This window comes from Gadus chalcogrammus, chromosome 21, assembly GCF_026213295.1.
Source record: "Gadus chalcogrammus isolate NIFS_2021 chromosome 21, NIFS_Gcha_1.0, whole genome shotgun sequence".
Classification (NCBI taxonomy): domain Eukaryota; kingdom Metazoa; phylum Chordata; class Actinopteri; order Gadiformes; family Gadidae; genus Gadus; species Gadus chalcogrammus.
The window spans coordinates 3,224,072-3,240,731 of NC_079432.1; the positions used below are offsets into that span (position 1 = coordinate 3,224,072).

At 53.1% G+C, this 16,660-nt stretch overlaps 1 protein-coding gene across 1 annotated transcript in view; it reads left to right on the forward strand.

Moving 5' to 3' along the window:
* The window catches only part of mthfd1l (methylenetetrahydrofolate dehydrogenase (NADP+ dependent) 1 like), a 69,237-nt gene that overhangs the window by 6,984 nt on the left and 45,593 nt on the right, over positions 1-16,660 (forward strand). The window contains exons 11-19 of the mRNA XM_056581216.1: positions 700-873; positions 3,377-3,513; positions 3,856-3,902; positions 5,086-5,193; positions 5,985-6,059; positions 7,137-7,239; positions 8,609-8,685; positions 10,656-10,796; positions 11,923-11,991. Of these exons, the coding sequence (XP_056437191.1) occupies positions 700-873; positions 3,377-3,513; positions 3,856-3,902; positions 5,086-5,193; positions 5,985-6,059; positions 7,137-7,239; positions 8,609-8,685; positions 10,656-10,796; positions 11,923-11,991 (931 nt within the window). The remainder of the gene's footprint in view (positions 1-699; positions 874-3,376; positions 3,514-3,855; positions 3,903-5,085; positions 5,194-5,984; positions 6,060-7,136; positions 7,240-8,608; positions 8,686-10,655; positions 10,797-11,922; positions 11,992-16,660) is intronic.

Below are 16,660 nucleotides of genomic sequence, written 5' to 3' on the forward strand. Positions count from 1 at the left end.
TGTCCAACGTCAAGAGAAGACGGTGCTGACAAGTAAAAATATGGTTAAATCTATGGGGTGATGATTCAATAGTACTACTGTTATTTACAACCTGAGGTCTCTGAAGGCCCGTTCTCATCGCTGACCCCTGGAGGCGGTCGTCTCCCCTCGCAGTGATACAGACCTTACCCTGACTCAGCTGTTTCTGTCCCCTGGTCCTGCAGTGATACAGACCTTACCCTGACTCAGCTGTTTCTGTCCCCTGGTCCTGCAGTGATACAGACCTTACCCTGACTCAGCTGTTTCTGTCCCCTGGTCCTGCAGTGATACAGACCTTACCCTGACTCAGCTGTTTCTGTCCCCTGGTCCTGCAGTGATACAGACCTTACCCTGACTCAGCTGTTTCTGTCCCCTGGTCCTGCAGTGATACAGACCTTACCCTGACTCAGCTGTTTCTGTCCCCTGGTCCTGCAGTGATACAGACCTTACCCTGACTCAGCTGTTTCTGTCCCCTGGTCCTGCAGTGATACAGACCTTACCCTGACTCAGCTGTTTCTGTCCCCTGGTCCTGCAGTGATACAGACCTTACCCTGACTCAGCTGTTCCCCCTGCCCTGACTCCCTCACCTGACCCTGACTCATCTGTTCCCCCTGCCCTGACTCCCTCACCTGACCCTGACTCCGCTGTTCTGTGCGTCCCCCTCTCCCCCTGGTCCTCCAGTGACATCCAGATCTCGCGGGCCCAGACCCCCAAGTCGGTGCAGCAGCTGGCCCAGGAGATCGGCCTGCTGCCCGGCGAGCTGGAGCCCTACGGCCGCAACAAGGCCAAGGTGCGGCTCTCCCTGCTGGAACGCCTGCAGGCCCAGCCCGACGGGAACCTGGTGCTGGTGGCCGGGTGAGTCCCGCAGCCGCCCAGCCAATCGGATCGTCCTGTTGATTCATAGAGCCATTGGTCAAAAAAGCTAAGCCACATTACGCATGCACATGTAAATACATACCCACATATACACATGCACGCATACATGCATTTATGCACGCATACATACATGCATACATGCATACATACATTCATACATGCATACATTCATACATGCATACATGCATACATGCATACATACATACATACATTATGGTTTCGAGAAGGCAAATGGTTTTTTGGTCTTATATTCATTTCCCAGTCTTTGTTTCATGGTCGAAAGTAAAACCCAACCATGGTGTAAAATCGAATAAATATCGAAATACACATGAATTATAGGTCAAGTATTGCATTATATTGTTTAAAGGCATGCATCTCTGAACAATAAGCCTCAACTCAGCCTCAGTGTGTCTGGGTAGCACTGGTATATCGGCTTTCACAATTTATTCTAATTGAAAAACGTTTTATATCTGTTTCCAATGAATAGGTTAAACCCCAACTTTCCATGCCAAATACACACACACACACACACACACACACACACACACACACACACACACACACACACACACACACACACACACACACACACACACACACACACACACAAAATTCTTCCTTCGTCGGGTCAATCTTTTCCGTTCCCATGCGGCGTCTGGCTGTTGTGGGGAGAATTGATTACCCACAGTGCTTTGCGAATGACGTCAGCATTTGTCATGTTTCAACACTCGGCCACAGCTGTACAACATCGGGGCCTGTTTCCTGCCCGGGAGATAGCCGCGATCCTCAAGGCTATAACACGGAGAGTGTGTTCGTAGTGACGTTGCGCCTGTCGGCAAAACACAGGGAATCAGATGTTTTTCCAGGCGTGTGTGGGAGCGACGTCAACACCGTGCGTCTGAACGTGATGACGAAAAAGACAAGAGACTGAACGATTTGCTGTACTATTATTGTTCGAAAAACCACAGCTCCCCAAGTGCAATGTTTAAGTAAGTCACAGAGTATTAAAATGGTGGTTGTAGAACCAGAGAAGCTGAACCTCATGGACGTTCTCATCGTTGTACGGCGAGAGAAACCGCGGTACACAGACTTGGGAGTAAGTGTGTGTCTCTCATAGCTCGATAAATCCAGTAGAAGTGGAGATGAATGTACTGTAAATGCTTTCTCCAGGACATAACTTAAGGGGGTGTGTGTGTGTGTTTGAGGGAGTGTGTTTGAGGGATTGTGTATGTTTGAGGGAGTTTCTTTTTTTTTTTTCTGGGGTGGGGGCGTACAGCTGCCTTTGACCTCCAAACCACACCGGGGGAGGCGAGGGTCGTCATGGGAACGGCTCACACCCCTATTCACACGCTGACATACGTACAGAGCTGGGCTGTGTTGGAAACAGGGGGTTCAACACAATATCCCCCCCCTCACCCACACATACCCCTCGTCCTTCCCCCCCGTCCAGCATTCCTGTGCACACGCTCTGTGATCTGATGGCGATGTTGCCTTTCACTCCCCCCCCCCCCCCCACCCCACCCCCTACGAACACACACACTGACACGCACATACATAAACGGACACACGCTGACACACACATACACACACTGATGCGGACCAACTGACACAAACACACACACATACTCACAGTTGTGTGTTCGTTGCAGAGACGTCCGGGTTCCCAGGGAACCCCCCCACCCCCACATCCCCCCCCCCCCCCACACTCTACTCTTGAGCAGCAAGAGGGTGGAGGGGGGGGGGCATTTCTAGCCAGCAGTAGGCATGCCTTTGAGTGTCGCTGCCAAGGAAACGTCCAGTCAGTCCAAGAGAGGGAGAGTGAGGGGGCGAGAGAGGGGGAGAGAGGGGGAGAGAGGGAGAGAGGTGAAATGGGGGCAGGGGGGGGTCTGGAGATAAATGGAGCAGAGACCCTTCAAAGCATTCTTTCTCCTCCTCCGTCGCTTTCCCTTTCTTCTTTGCACCCCCTGCCCCCCCACTCCCCACTCCTGCTCCACCTCTCCTCAGTCCTGACCCCCTCTCGGAGACACCTCCAGACCCCCCCCCCCCCTCACCGGCCCCCGGCGGTCTACGCTGGGGGCCTCTGCTGTATCGATGACTCCCGGGGGGGGTTATGCTACACCCGCTGTGCTCCTGACCCCGGGGCTGAGTGGGGTTCAGCCTGCAGAGTCACATGGCGGCCATTAGGCCACCGCATGCACACAAACCAACACGCACAAAAACAACCTCCGCTAACCAGCTTAGACCAGACCCCGTGAGCCCAATCTGCTCCGGCGTGCCGCGTCCGAGCGGATGAGTTTCCACTGAGATGTTGACCTAACCTCTTCCTCGTGTGTGTGTGTGTGTGTGTGTGTGTGTGTGTGTGTGTGTGTGTGTGTGTGTGTGTGTGTGTGTGTGTGTGTGTGTGTGTGTGTGTGTGTGTGTGTGTGTGTGTGTGTGTGTGTGTGTGTGTGTGTGTGTGTGTGTGTGTGTGTGTGGGCGCCAGCATCACCCCGACTCCGCTGGGCGAGGGGAAGAGCACGGTCACCATCGGCCTGGTCCAGGCCCTCTCGGCCCACCTCAAGCTCAACTCCTTCGCCTGCCTCCGACAGCCCTCCCAGGGGCCCACCTTCGGGGTCAAAGGTCAGCGACCCCTGCTTTGGTTTTTTAAAACTATGCCCAGGTTATTTTTTTCATTGTTGTTGGGGGTTATGAATCGGCAGTGCGGCCTGGTTTGGGAGAAATTCAACAAATATGACGGGGACTTCTTTAATAAATGGCCTACTGCAGCTTTAATTCATACAACTGTAATATATATTGCCATGCTAATATTTTAAGCATTCGTTTTTTTTAAGTTTATTAGCATCTGTGGAGGGGTGTCCCTCACAGATGATCTCCTCCTCCTCCTCCTCCTCCTCCTCCTCCTCCTCCTCCCTGTCCTCCTCTTGTGGTCTCACCGCTACATTCCTCTTCTTCTGTTCCTAGGAGGTGCTGCCGGGGGCGGCTATGCCCAGGTCATCCCCATGGAGGAGGTGAGCAACCCACAGCCCACCACCACCACCACCACACACAGTCGAACACGCACACGCACACCCACGCTCAGGCTCAGGCTCGCACTCGCGCCCGCACTCACTCACACTCACGCTCACGCTCACGCTCACGCTCACGCTCAAGCTCACTCTCACACTCACACACACACTCAAGCCCACACTTGCACTCAAGCGGGCATGCTAACCGCGACCAAAGACGCCGCCCCGCGGAGAACAGGGGGCCCGCGGCCTCCTGGCCAATGAGACGCTGGCTTTTCATGTACCAAAACCCCCTCCCCTCCCCTAATTTTCCCCCAATCCCCTCCAGGGGCCCTAACAAGGTTAAAAGGCCTTTTTATTATCCAAGGGTTATGAGTTATGCGTCATAATATTTTCACAAACATGTGGGACACTCATTTCTGAACACGGGCCGAGGGGCTTTTATTGTTGTAAGCCGTTGTTGTTGGAGGGGCCGGGCGCAGTTTTGGGACTGCCCCCTGCGGGTGGGGCCCTCGTCTCCCTCTTCTTTGTGCCCCCGCCGCTGCCGCCGTCGGCGGGGCAGTGGGGCAGCACGCTGCGCCTACGCTTTCACCCCGGCTAATGGGTGATAAGTGCATGCGGTCCTTTTTCATACGTTAATGTTGACGGACGTGGAGGCCTGTCAGGGCGTTCACCGTGATTAATGTTTAGGCCGTGAGCACGAAGGTGAAACCGAAGACATGGAGTTTAGACTGCAGTTTAGAACGTAAGCATGGAGTTTAGACCGTGAACATGCAGTTTAGACTGCGGCTTAGACCGTGCACATGCAGTTTGATCTGTAAACATGCAGTTTAGGCGGTAACCATGCAGCGTAGTCCGTGAAGATGAAGAGTAGACCGCAAGTGTACAGTTTATGCCGTACACGTGCAGTTTAGACCATACACGTGCAGTTTAGACCGTACACGTGCAGTTTAGTCCGTAAACATGCAGTTAAGACCGTAAGCGTGCAGAAGACGGCTAGCAAGGTAAAACGCTAAAGGTTAACACATGTGATCATCCTCCAGGCCACCGTACTCCTGTACTCTGATGTACTGCAATAGCCCCGTGTGTGTGTGAGTTACTGCAGGAGTACGGAACGTTAGCTTAAGACCTTAGCATCGCTAACACAAACCCCCCTCGGCTTCGTCTCGCCTCCTTCCTCCCGTAGTTCAACCTCCACCTGACCGGGGACATCCACGCCATCACCGCCGCCAACAACCTGGTGGCCGCCGCCATCGACGCCCGTATGCTGCACGAGGCCACGCAATCGGACAAGGTATACGTGGCCAGCGATGATGATGTCACTGCCACTGTGTTTGGCAGCGTGATGTCATGCAATTTTTTTTAATTGTGGACGTTAATGTGGTGGTCGGAAGCAACTGGCTTGGAAAGTGGCGTCTGTTAAGCATCGCCTGTCATTTGTTCTCCAGCGTTACCACGAGCTTTGTTAGGTTGGGCGGCACATCTTAATGAAACGGGGCCAGAGAGTCTCTTAACGGCCTTGCCACGCAAAATAAGTTAATCCAATTTGGCTCCTCGATTGATGTGGATGCTGGACGGCAATATTGGACCCCTCAGTCGCACCACTAACCAATCAAGTGCATAAATAAACACGCACAGGAACCGGGAGGCAAATCAAATCAAATGCTGATAAACAGACTCTAGAAGGTCAGGCTGTAATGTGGAAACAAGTAGCCGTATTACAATGGGGCTGTTCCCCGTACGGTCGTACCTATTGTTCTGCGAGTAGACATTAATAGTGCAGTGGGCAGAGGGCTGCTGCTTATAAAGGCTCACGGCAGATTAGGGGCATGTCAAATGATAAAGTAGAAGTAGGAGTACCAGTAGCAGCAGTAGTATTAGCATTACTAGTACTAGCAGAAGTACTAGTAGTAATAGTAGCAGCACTAGCAGTTAAAAGTACTCAGTCAAAGTACTTGCATCAGCCGAAGTAGCAGTCATAGTACTAGTAGTAGCAGCACCAGCAGTAGATGCAGTAGTAGTATTAGTATTAGCTCTAGAAATAGCAGTAGTAGCAATAATGCTCGTTGTGTGTTTATTCCTCAGGCCCTGTACAACAGGCTGGTACCCTCCGTGAATGGCGTCCGGAAATTCTCCCCCATCCAGATCTCCAGGCTACGGGTACGTAAACATGGCCACGCCCACTCCGATAACACCACCCCCATCACCAACACTGTGTGCTCTCTGCACCACCGCCCTCCTCCTCAAGTGATGTTCATACACCGCCAGTCTCTGTGTGATGAGCGCCACTGATTTTATTTGTAGTTAATTCAAAAACCCGCCACTGGGGGGCCTCAGTGAGCCTGGCCCCGGTGGTCCACCTGTGGCCTAGCGTTTGAACATGTGTTCCCCATCCATCCTCCCCTTTCTTTGATGGTATTTTGTGGGCCCTGGCTCAAGGGACAGCCCAGTGAGGCAGTTGTTACCGACCGCTGACAGGCGTCATAACAAAACTAAACAGTCGTCTCTGGAAAGGAAAGTGTAAGTGCGTGATTTGTAGTTTGCTTGTTTTCCCTTTTGTGAAAACACCCACACGGACGAAACAGCGTAGCCAACCCCGGAGCGGGTTTGGAGTCGAGGAGGTCAGGGCCGTGGGCCGGGAGACCCTGGCCCGGACGGGCGGACGGGGGCGGGGGTGATTGGTGCTGATTGGTGACCAGCTGGTCTGGGTTCCCGGGGGTGTTGACTCTGTGTCGGCGGACCGCCGCAGTGCGGAGAGTACCTCGACGGAACGGGGAGGAATGCAGAGAGGAACGCTGTAATTTAGCTCGGTCTCACTCACCAGAAAAATGTTTTTAGGGGGGGGGGGGACATCTTTTTTATTAAATCTGTCGAAATACCCTAAATTATTTGGAAAGGATGCAGGACACAAAGTTGCAAAATATTAAAGGAAACGCAGGCCAACGTGTGTGTGTGTGTGTGTGTGTGTGTGTGTGTGTGTGTGTGTGTGTGTGTGTGTGTGTGTGTGTGTGTGTGTGTGTGTGTGTGTGTGTGTGTGTGTGGAACAGAGAAGAGGATGGCGACTGGGTGATGAAGGGAAACTAAATAATGCAATGGCAGCGATAATGCGTACTTGGATGAGAAGCTGGTTCCAATAGTAACTTATACAACATAAACATTCTCTCCCCTCCCTCTCTCTCTCTCTCTCCCCCTCCCGCTCTCTCCCCCTCCCTCTCTCTCCCCCTCCCTCCCCTCCAGCGCCTGGGCCTCAGTACAACAGAACCAGCCTCTCTGACGGCGGAGGAGGTCCGTTCCTTCGTGCGGCTGGACCTGGACCCCTCCAAGCTCACCTGGCAGAGAGGTAGGCCTGGAGCCCACTGCAATGCATTATGGGTTGATGCTATGCAACCTGGCCCTTTTTAATGGGAAAACGCCTCCGGTTTGTTTGGGTTGAAGAGAGGCAATGGTGGGCGGGGTTTAGATGGGAGAGGGTGGGGTTGGAGGAAGGTGGGTGTGGTTAGATGGAGGTGGGTGTGGCTAGATGCATAGGTTGCGGTTTGTTGAAGGTGGGTGGGGTTAGATGGGGGTGGGTGGGGTTAGATGCAGATGTGGGGTTAGATGGGGTGGGTGGGGTTAGATGGGGGTGGGTGGGGTTAGATGCAGATGTGGGGCTAGATGGGGTGGGTGGGGTTAGAGAGGGGTGGGGGGGGTGGGGTTGGGTGTTATGGCTCGGGGGTTGGGTGGATCATGTGGTGAGAGCTGTGTTGTTTTAAGGGTGTCAGTGGGAGCAGCCAGACATGCTGCTCCAGTGAATGATGAGGTATTTACACTCTGAGGGCCCCAAGGGGCCCCGTTTAGCAGAGGAGCCCCGCAGATTAAAAACAGATTTACCGTGTGTGTGTGTGTGTGTGTGTGTGTGTGTGTGTGTGTGTGTGTATGCCTGTGTGTGTGTGTGTGTGTGTGTGTGTGTGTGTGTGTGTGTGTGTGTGTGTGTGTGTGTGTGTGTGTGTGTGTGTGTGTGTGTGTGTGTGTGTGTGTGTGTGTGTGTCCATTTTCAGTGGGTTAGGGCGAGTGTGTGTGCGCATGTGTGTGCGTCATTCCTCCTCTACACACACGCACATCTTAATTGGTGCGCGCGCCCCTGTGTGTATGTGCTATTGTGTGTGTGTGTGTGTGTGTGTGTGTGTGTGCACGTCCTCCCTCCTCTACACACACTTATCATTAGTGGGTCCGGGTAAGGCTCTGGTCCGGCTGAAGTCAGAAGTGCTGCTGAACCCAGAACCACCAGCCCAGAACCAGGTTGGACGGCCGCGGTTCACTGGGGTCCCTGCAGAGCCCGATGGAACCTCTCTGTGGAGGAGACACGCACGCACGCACGCACGCACGCACGCACGCACGCACGCACGCACGCACGCACGCACGCACGCACGCACGCACGCACGCACGCACGCACGCGCGCACGGTGGAGGAGGAGGCAGGGCACAAGTAGCACGTTCCCCTGCGAGCTGGCCTCCAGCGTGTCAACACCCTACAACGCATGACATGTTTACATCACAACGCACCTCGCCTGGAGGACTTCATGTAACATGCATGACGGGGACCCTTATAGAAACAACAGCCTGCACGGGATCGTGTGTGTGTGTACTTGAGTTGACAATGAGTTACCAGATCTTGTGTGTGTGCCTGCCTGTGGTGTGTGTTGACGCCTCTTCTGTGTTGTTGTGTTGCAGTGGTTGACACCAATGACCGCTTCTTGAGGAAGATCACGGTGGGCCAGGCCAGCACGGAGAAAGGCCACAGCAGAGAGGTATGTTGTTGTTGTTGTGGTCGTTCCATTTCTCCCTCGAAGTCTCGCCCAGTTCAAACTTCTGCAGTCGAGATCTCCGTAGTCTTGGGTATGTCTCGTGGTCCTCTTCCCTTCCATTGGTGTCTCTCTAAGTTTGTAAGACATAGATTTGTGTGTCTCAACATAAAGCGTCAGACAGGTCAGCAACTAGCCTTCTGATCAGTATTTGACGAGGTGTTGTGGAGCCATGATGCTGGCTAATCCAAAACCAGGTCAAAAGATGTCAATGCTCCCTCAATGTTAAATGTGGACCCCAGTTCAGGAACCGGTGTTTTTCACCAAAGGCCTCTCTCCTGACTACATGTTGAACATGTTGGAAGTTTCCCACTGTTGTCTTCTGTGAGGACCAGAGTTCTTTTGTGGATTGATCGCGAGAGAGTCGTTTGCATACAGGGCCTGTAGCAGACACTTTTAGCCACAGCGAATTACAACGGTTCCTTCCTACACACATTCACACACCGACGGCGGAGTCAACCATGCAGGGCGACGGCCATCTCGTCGGGAGCAGTTACTCTTGAGTTTCACTCCGACAGAAGGTCCTTGACTCTTGAGACCGGACACCTTTTTAGTTGCCTGCAGAACTCAAACTGTTGGCTAAACAACGGTTTTACGGGGGTAACATTAAACGCTTGAGTTATTTGGCAAACAATGCGGGAGACGGTGAGGGAGTTTTTGACTCTCTCCCCATCACGTGCTGTTAATCTTTCACTCACACAACCCCCCCCCCCCCCCCATTCTTATCTCCAACATCTGAAATGCAAGCTCTCTCGCCCATTTGCCCAGCCTTTAGTAATAAGGATGGCTGAACGAAATCCCGCAAATAAACACTTTGCCTCTTTGGGAAGTGAGGGGGGGCCTAAGTGAAAGCAAATGTTTAAAGAGGGGGGAGAAGAAAAAACAACAACCCTTTGGGATCACACACACACACACACACACACACACACACACACACACACACACACACACACACACACACACACACACACACACACACACACACACACACACACACACACACACACACACACACACACACACACACACACACAGATGGAGAGAGAGAGAGACTCTGAGAGAAAGACTGCTAGGTCAGCATGTGCTTGCGTTTATGTGCGTCCCTGGAGTGGTATTCCTCTGGCTGGGTCCCAGCAGCAGATACAGTACGGCCCCTCGGGGGGGGGGGGGGTGACCGGCTGCATGTCGTGGCTCGTCTTATGTTTCCACTTGACTCTTTTAATTTTGGTTTTATTTTGTGGTTTCAACATGAGTAAGGAGACTTCTCATACACACAAATCTATCGTGTGTGTGTGTGTGTGTGTGTGTGTGTGTGTGTGTGTGTGTGTGTGTGTGTGTGTGTGTGTGTGTGTGTGTGTGTGTGTGTGTGTGTGTGTGTGTGTGTGTGTGTGTGTGTGTGTGTGTGGTGCGTTGAGGAATGTGATGTTTGTGAATAACGGCCTTCTGGGAAACGGAACCTGACTTGGATTTCGGCCAATCAACTTCCGCCCCGGTGTTCGGCTTGGCTATCACACTATTATTTATGCGTGTGTGCATGTTAGGAGGGGAGTTTCTGATTTATACTCCTATATGGCCCTTTTCTCAATCGTTCCATGAATCAAGTTCCACTTTATTGAACCACGACGTGATGAAGCAATGCTTAGCTACTGCGTTAAATGAACTAGGCGTCGTATAGTGAAAGTCTTTAGATGGTCAACGTGAACTGTACTATTTGGTTTTATATGGCGGGTAAGACATTGAATCATAAATAACACGTTTGTGGGCGGGTTTAACGCGTTGCACACCGATGGCTCAACGTACAACAGGTGTAACGTGAACTCGGGCCAGATGCGGCGGCTTCGAACAGCAATCATCCCCACTCACACATAGCGTTTTCTAACCGTGTGTGTGTCCGTGTGTCCCTGCGCCTCCTCCAGACGGGCTTCGACATCGCGGTGGCCAGTGAGATCATGGCCATCCTGGCCCTGGCCGACGGCCTGGGGGACATGAGGGTCCGCCTGGCCCGCATGGTGGTGGGAACCAGTCGCTCGGGACAGCCAATCACAGCGGAGGACCTGGTATGTGTGTTTGTGTATGTGTCTGTGTCTGTCTTTCATTCATGGAGATGCGCCGCCCCCGACCTCAAAGAATGTCATGGTTTGGCCTTTGACCCCATGGGGAGGCAGGAGGGATCCCCCCCGTACCGGCCCACCACTTGGTACAGTCCGCAGTGTTAATATGTCCACATATAGGCATAGAAACCTCCATCATGAGATCTGGAGAGGTTGAGGGACGGCAGGCCGTCCTCTGAATCTGCGCCCGGTGTAACCTCTGGAAAACATCACGTGCACTCCAGTGGTGTTTTTTATTTTGTTAAACTGAACGTCGGTTGTTTTCTGTGCTCCTGCTAAACATGGTCGCCCCGGTAACTGATCATTTCCCAACCTTGGGTGTTTTTTCCTCTCGGAGTGGACACACACACGCACACGCACACGCACACACACACTTTTCCCTCCGGTCTCCGACGACCGCACCGTCCATGTCCGCCACAATTACCCCTCTCGCTCGGAGGTCCGACATTCCCCAAATCATTCCAGCTCGTGACCCTACGCTGCCGCACATACCTGACTAAATACCTGGGAAAACCCCCAGAAACCAGTGCGCCACCCCTCCTGTTCTCAGAGCAGACGCCCTGACTTCTCTCAGCTAACTTCAGGTTGGGATCCAGTCGAATGTGTTCTCTTCCTACCCCCCCCCCCCCATAATGCCCCCCGCGGGCCCTCTGCCCCCGACGGCTCTGGCTGGTCCCCCTGACGACGCTGGCCTGTGTTCCTCCAGAACCGGGTCTCGGTTGCCCTCGCACCGTGACGCTAGCCGTCCTGATTAGCCACCGCCGGGAACAAACACGACCGCCGTCACCGGGCGACCCTGTTCCCTGGGACCGCGGTCGCTCCTGAATGGGTGTTTTTTTTGTGTGCTGGAAATGTGGTGCCCCCCAGGGGCAGGAAATATGAACTCTAGCAATTGTTAGGGGAGAATGACATGCTCCATGTACTTATCAAGGAAACGTTGGCCTTTTCGTTAAACGGTTTAAAATAAGGATGCTAAGTGGGATCATTGTTTTAGAGTTCCCGATGTATTGGTACAGCCCTCTCTCTGCTCTAACTTGTGCCTAATATTCCAGTCTGTGTGTCCGTCTTCCAGGGCGTGAGTGGGGCCCTTGCTGTGCTGATGAAGGACGCCATTAAGCCCACCCTGATGCAGACCCTAGAGGTGAGAGCCGCCCCGTCACAACCATCTCAGGACTGACACACACACGCATACACACGTACTCGCACTCACACTCAATCTCACACACACACTTCTGGTGCACAAAAAAACGGGTGCGGTCGAATTCCACAAAGTGATGCCTGTTGATGGCTTCACACGCTTGTGTGTGTGTGTGTGTGGGTGTGTGTGTGTGGTTTCCCACGTTTCAGCGGAAGATAACAATTACATTGTGGGCATTTAGCAGATGCTTTTATTCAAAGCGACTAGCATAAGTGCATTTGTCAGCGAAACGACAATATATCGCTGTCGATACAGTAAGGATGTTTCTTGGAACCAAGTGCAAAGCACTCACAATCGCTAGGTTAACCCATTCCCCGTACACGACAGAGATAGCTAGTACAAGTTGATCATGCTCTAACTAGACCACATTGTGTGGTGGAGCAGGAACATGGCTGCACAATGCCAGTTCCTTGCGCGTTCTTCCGAGCGGTGAGCCGTGATTGGCCGGCTCGGTATCTCCTCCGCACTCCTCATCCCCGGATCCTGGCAGCGTTCCATCGTTTTGTCAGACGTCATTCAGGTTTTTCTTCCATCTTTGTGGTGGCGAAAAAGAAGAAAAGGGATTTGTTTTCCAGGAACAGTATCAGGAAGCGGGCTGAATGCTCGTTTTACGAGGGGGCCCCCGGCCGTAAGCTAAGACCCTCACGTACTAAGACCCCCGTCTCACGGCTTTCCCACCGAGACTGAGCGCTGGAGCTAAACCCTAAACCCAGGTCACGGCCGGGGTCACGGGGAAGAGGTGCCGACCGAGGTGCGGGGTCGGGAATGTCTCTCCCACAACACGACGCTCCGGGCGGGGTTAACCCAGCGCAAGACCCCCCCCCCCCCCCCCCCCTCCTCCCGTTAACGTGGAACAGTGCAATGGGGGGGGGGGGGGGGGGTTGGAACGGCGAGGCGAGGGGAGGGGGAGACGATCCTGAAGGGACAAATGTCCGCTGCGGAACAATGCGAGCGGCGCAGACGTTTCAGCAGCAGGATGATTGATGGACGGACGGTCGGACGGACCGCCTCTGGGGTGGGGGCGCGGTGGGGCCGCATGCTGGGGGCAGGTGTGTCTGTCAGGCGAGGTACAGCCCTGACATCCCATCTGGCCCGGCTTAAGGGATCGCTTTGGGCGGGGGGTGGGGGTGGGGGCTCATACCTCTCTCCCCTCCGCCCCCCCCCCCATACCCAACCCCCCCCCCCCCCCCCCCCCCCCAAACCACACCTCTTGCACAACATCTGGCTCTCGTTCCTTCGTGCCTGCGAGACCTTTTCTTTAAGGTTGGACACACACCCTCTCACACACACACACACGCGCGCGCGCACACACACACTCATGCATGTCACCTGGGCTCACTCAAGGTCATTTGAGATGCTCCACCAGCTCCCTCGGAGAAGACGCCCGTCCCTGAGGGGGTGGAGGGATTTAGTGGAGGGGGGAGGAGGAGGCGAGAGAGGGAGGGGGAGGAGGAGGAGGTGAGGGAGAGGGAGAGGGAGAGGGAGAGAGGCAAGAGAGGGGGAGGAGGAGAGGATTTGTAAAGATTGAATCCACCGTTAGAGTGGCCCTCCGTTAAAGAGGAGAAGACTCCATCAGGCCACCCTAGATCCCCTTCCAGAAGAGTTTGGATAGTCCCGATTGGGAATATGTCCTCTCTTAATGGACCTTATATATGGTTAATGGTCCACATTTATCTAGCGCTTTTCTAACCGGTGGCCACCCAAAGCGCTCTGCAACGTTCACCCATTCATACTCACATTCACACAACAACGGCGGTGGTACCCACGCCAGGCGACAGCCAGCCCGTCGGGAGCTGTTGGGGTCAGGCGTCTCGCTAAGGGCCACCTCGACGGTCGAGGGTTGAGGGACACACCGACCCCAGGAGGAGCTCGGGATCGAACCCGCAACCTCTGGTTACCACCAGCCATCCTGCTCCACCTCCTGTGCCACAGGCCGCCTCTCTTCCTCTTCCTCGACTCAGCTCCTCGTCTTCAGAGGTCTAGAGGTCCCCGTGCCAAGCGCAGAGGGCATCCTGTTCGTCGGGAGAGCCGCTGGGGCTGATGGGTCAGCACCGCAGCAGCGCCAGGCTCTGATTGGCTGTCGGTCCAAGGGGGCAGATATTGACGTACTTTCGAGGGTTTTGGGGGAGGGAGGAAGCGGCGCGGTTCTGTGTTTTGACAAACCTCTTCCTGTGTGGTTTTCCTGTGATTCTGGCCGGGGGTCTCGTATCTGGACGGACCAGGCCCTGGGAGTCCATGAGAAAGTGTGTGTGTGTGTGTGTACATTGTGCATACACACATTTCCTCTATATGTTGTGGGTCTTGTTCCTCGTCCCACAACCTGTTGCTCTCTCGCAGCACACATCGGGGTCCAGAGGCCCGTTTTCAGATCTCTACTGTGACAGGTGTAAACAATGGGGCCTGTGCATCAGAGTGCATCATGGGATTTTCGGTTAGCGGTACTCCGCCATATTGAGAGGACTCAACATTCGCACTAATGTAAAATCCTAAACCAACGTTAATCTTTCTGTAGCCTGAGCTGATGAGGAATGCTGTGGCAGGTTCAAGCAAATCGTCCCCCCATAATGATGTACAGCATAAAATGAGTGTGTACATTAAGTGTCAGGACGTACAACATACAATAAAAGCGTACATTAAGTGCCAGAACGTACAACATGCATATAAGTGCATGAGAGGGGTGTTTTTGTTCCCTATCATCACTCAACAATAACCAAAAAGCAATCACTACCAACACTTTACCTCACCTTCCAATGCTCGTATGCTTCCAAAATGGCGGCGGCCATGCAGTGTAGCGTGGTGAGATACCTGTAGGGGGAGCCCTCCAGGTCATGGGACCATTTCATCGCATCATTACAGCTTCTCGGTGGGGCCCTGAGCTCTGACCCTCACACATCCTGCCAGGGTGGGGGGGGCGGGGGGGGGGGGTCTGTGGCTGTGGCCATGGCAGGGCCACTAAGGACTAGTTCCTGTGGTTCAGAAAAAGGACCCGGGTTCGATTCCCAGTCTCGCATGGGTGAGCTGTTGATGGGCCCAGGATTATTTTGGTTGGGTCTCCCATGTGATTGTTTGTGTTCTATGGCAGCAGCTTTCTAGGGACCCAATGGTACTTTCCAGGGACAAGATTTGATTGTTTTTATGTGTTTTAGACCCTGTTATGAAACCTTGTCGATCCCAGATTTCCTTGTGTAAGCCGGCAGGATTACTATATCCATGTTGTGATTAAAAGGGGAAAAAATCCCCTTTGATATACTTGGCAGTAGGGACTTGAACCTGAAGTCTTCTTCCGTCGCTTAGAAAGATGGAACACAGTTTTCGCACGAACACAGACACACACACACACCCACAAACCAGTGGGCAGTCCAAAAGATGTGTATGTTTATATACATGCCGTCAGGGTTTAGGAGCTGTCTAATGACAAGCCAGTGAAGACAGCGTTGTTGTTTCCGCAGATGTAAACCCTGACTGTTGAGTGACGCTCACACAGTAAATAGTGCAGATTGTAGTCACATGCATTCCAGGGCTGTGACATGTGGCCCTGCGGCTTCAATTAAAACACAGAGCAGGTTTACCATACCTGCAAGCTATTGGTGTTTTATTTGAACAACAATGAGCTGCCAATATTCAATCTTAATACTTGTAAATATTGTTGCTTTTCCACTTTGCGCTAATCTCTAGATCTGCCCCCCTCCCCTCTCCAGAGTCCCAACGACTGAAACAACAGCGTATCGTGTTTCATGTTCGATAAACAAACACTTGCCTTGATTTCTCGCTGTGTAAACCCTACTCAGAGTTCATGTGAGTGCTCAATCAAGAACAGATGTTTGGTATCTCTTCAATCTAATACACTGTAGCCCAGAGAGAGAGAGACGCATTTCCTGGCACTTTCCAGCACTTTCTCTCTGCGGCGTCCTGATGCACCGAACCCCCGCCCATCTGGGACTGATGTGGTCATGGACAAACACGAGCGAAGACGCTAACTCAGTGCGGAGTCTGCTGCAGTTATTTATGCCATATTTTGGTGCAATTGCTCGGCATTCTGGGTAGGAAGAGCAGTTTGACTCTTAACCCACAGACTTGCTATAGACCGGTGATTCTCATCTGGTCTCGTCCTAGGACTCACATGTGTTATAACGTTTTTAATTATGACCCAAACATTATTGATTACCAATTTTGCCTGTCGACATTGCCTTCATTTATCATTAAAAACATGGGGTGAAAAAATTGCTGCGCAAATTGGGGCTAAACTCAATGAAACGGTAAGCCTTCGAAACGTGAATTAACGATGAGAAGTAAGTTGACTCATGAGCTTCTCTGTAAAGATAAAGGTTTGGCCTCTGCGCTGTGACCGCCCTACAGTATATCCACACTGAGGGAGGAGCGGCCATGCTGAAACCGATCTCTCTCTCTCCTGCGCCGGGTGAGGGAGCGGCGAGAGAGAGAAGGATGATCAGGAAACGGACAGGATGAAACGACCTCCACCTTCCTGTCGTACCTTATCCCATGGGGGTACCCCCCTCCCGCCCCCCCCCCCCCCCTCCTCATCTCCTCTTCCCCAACAAAACAAAACAACCTCTCCCCTCTCGTTGACTCCACGTCCTCCGGACGACGCTGG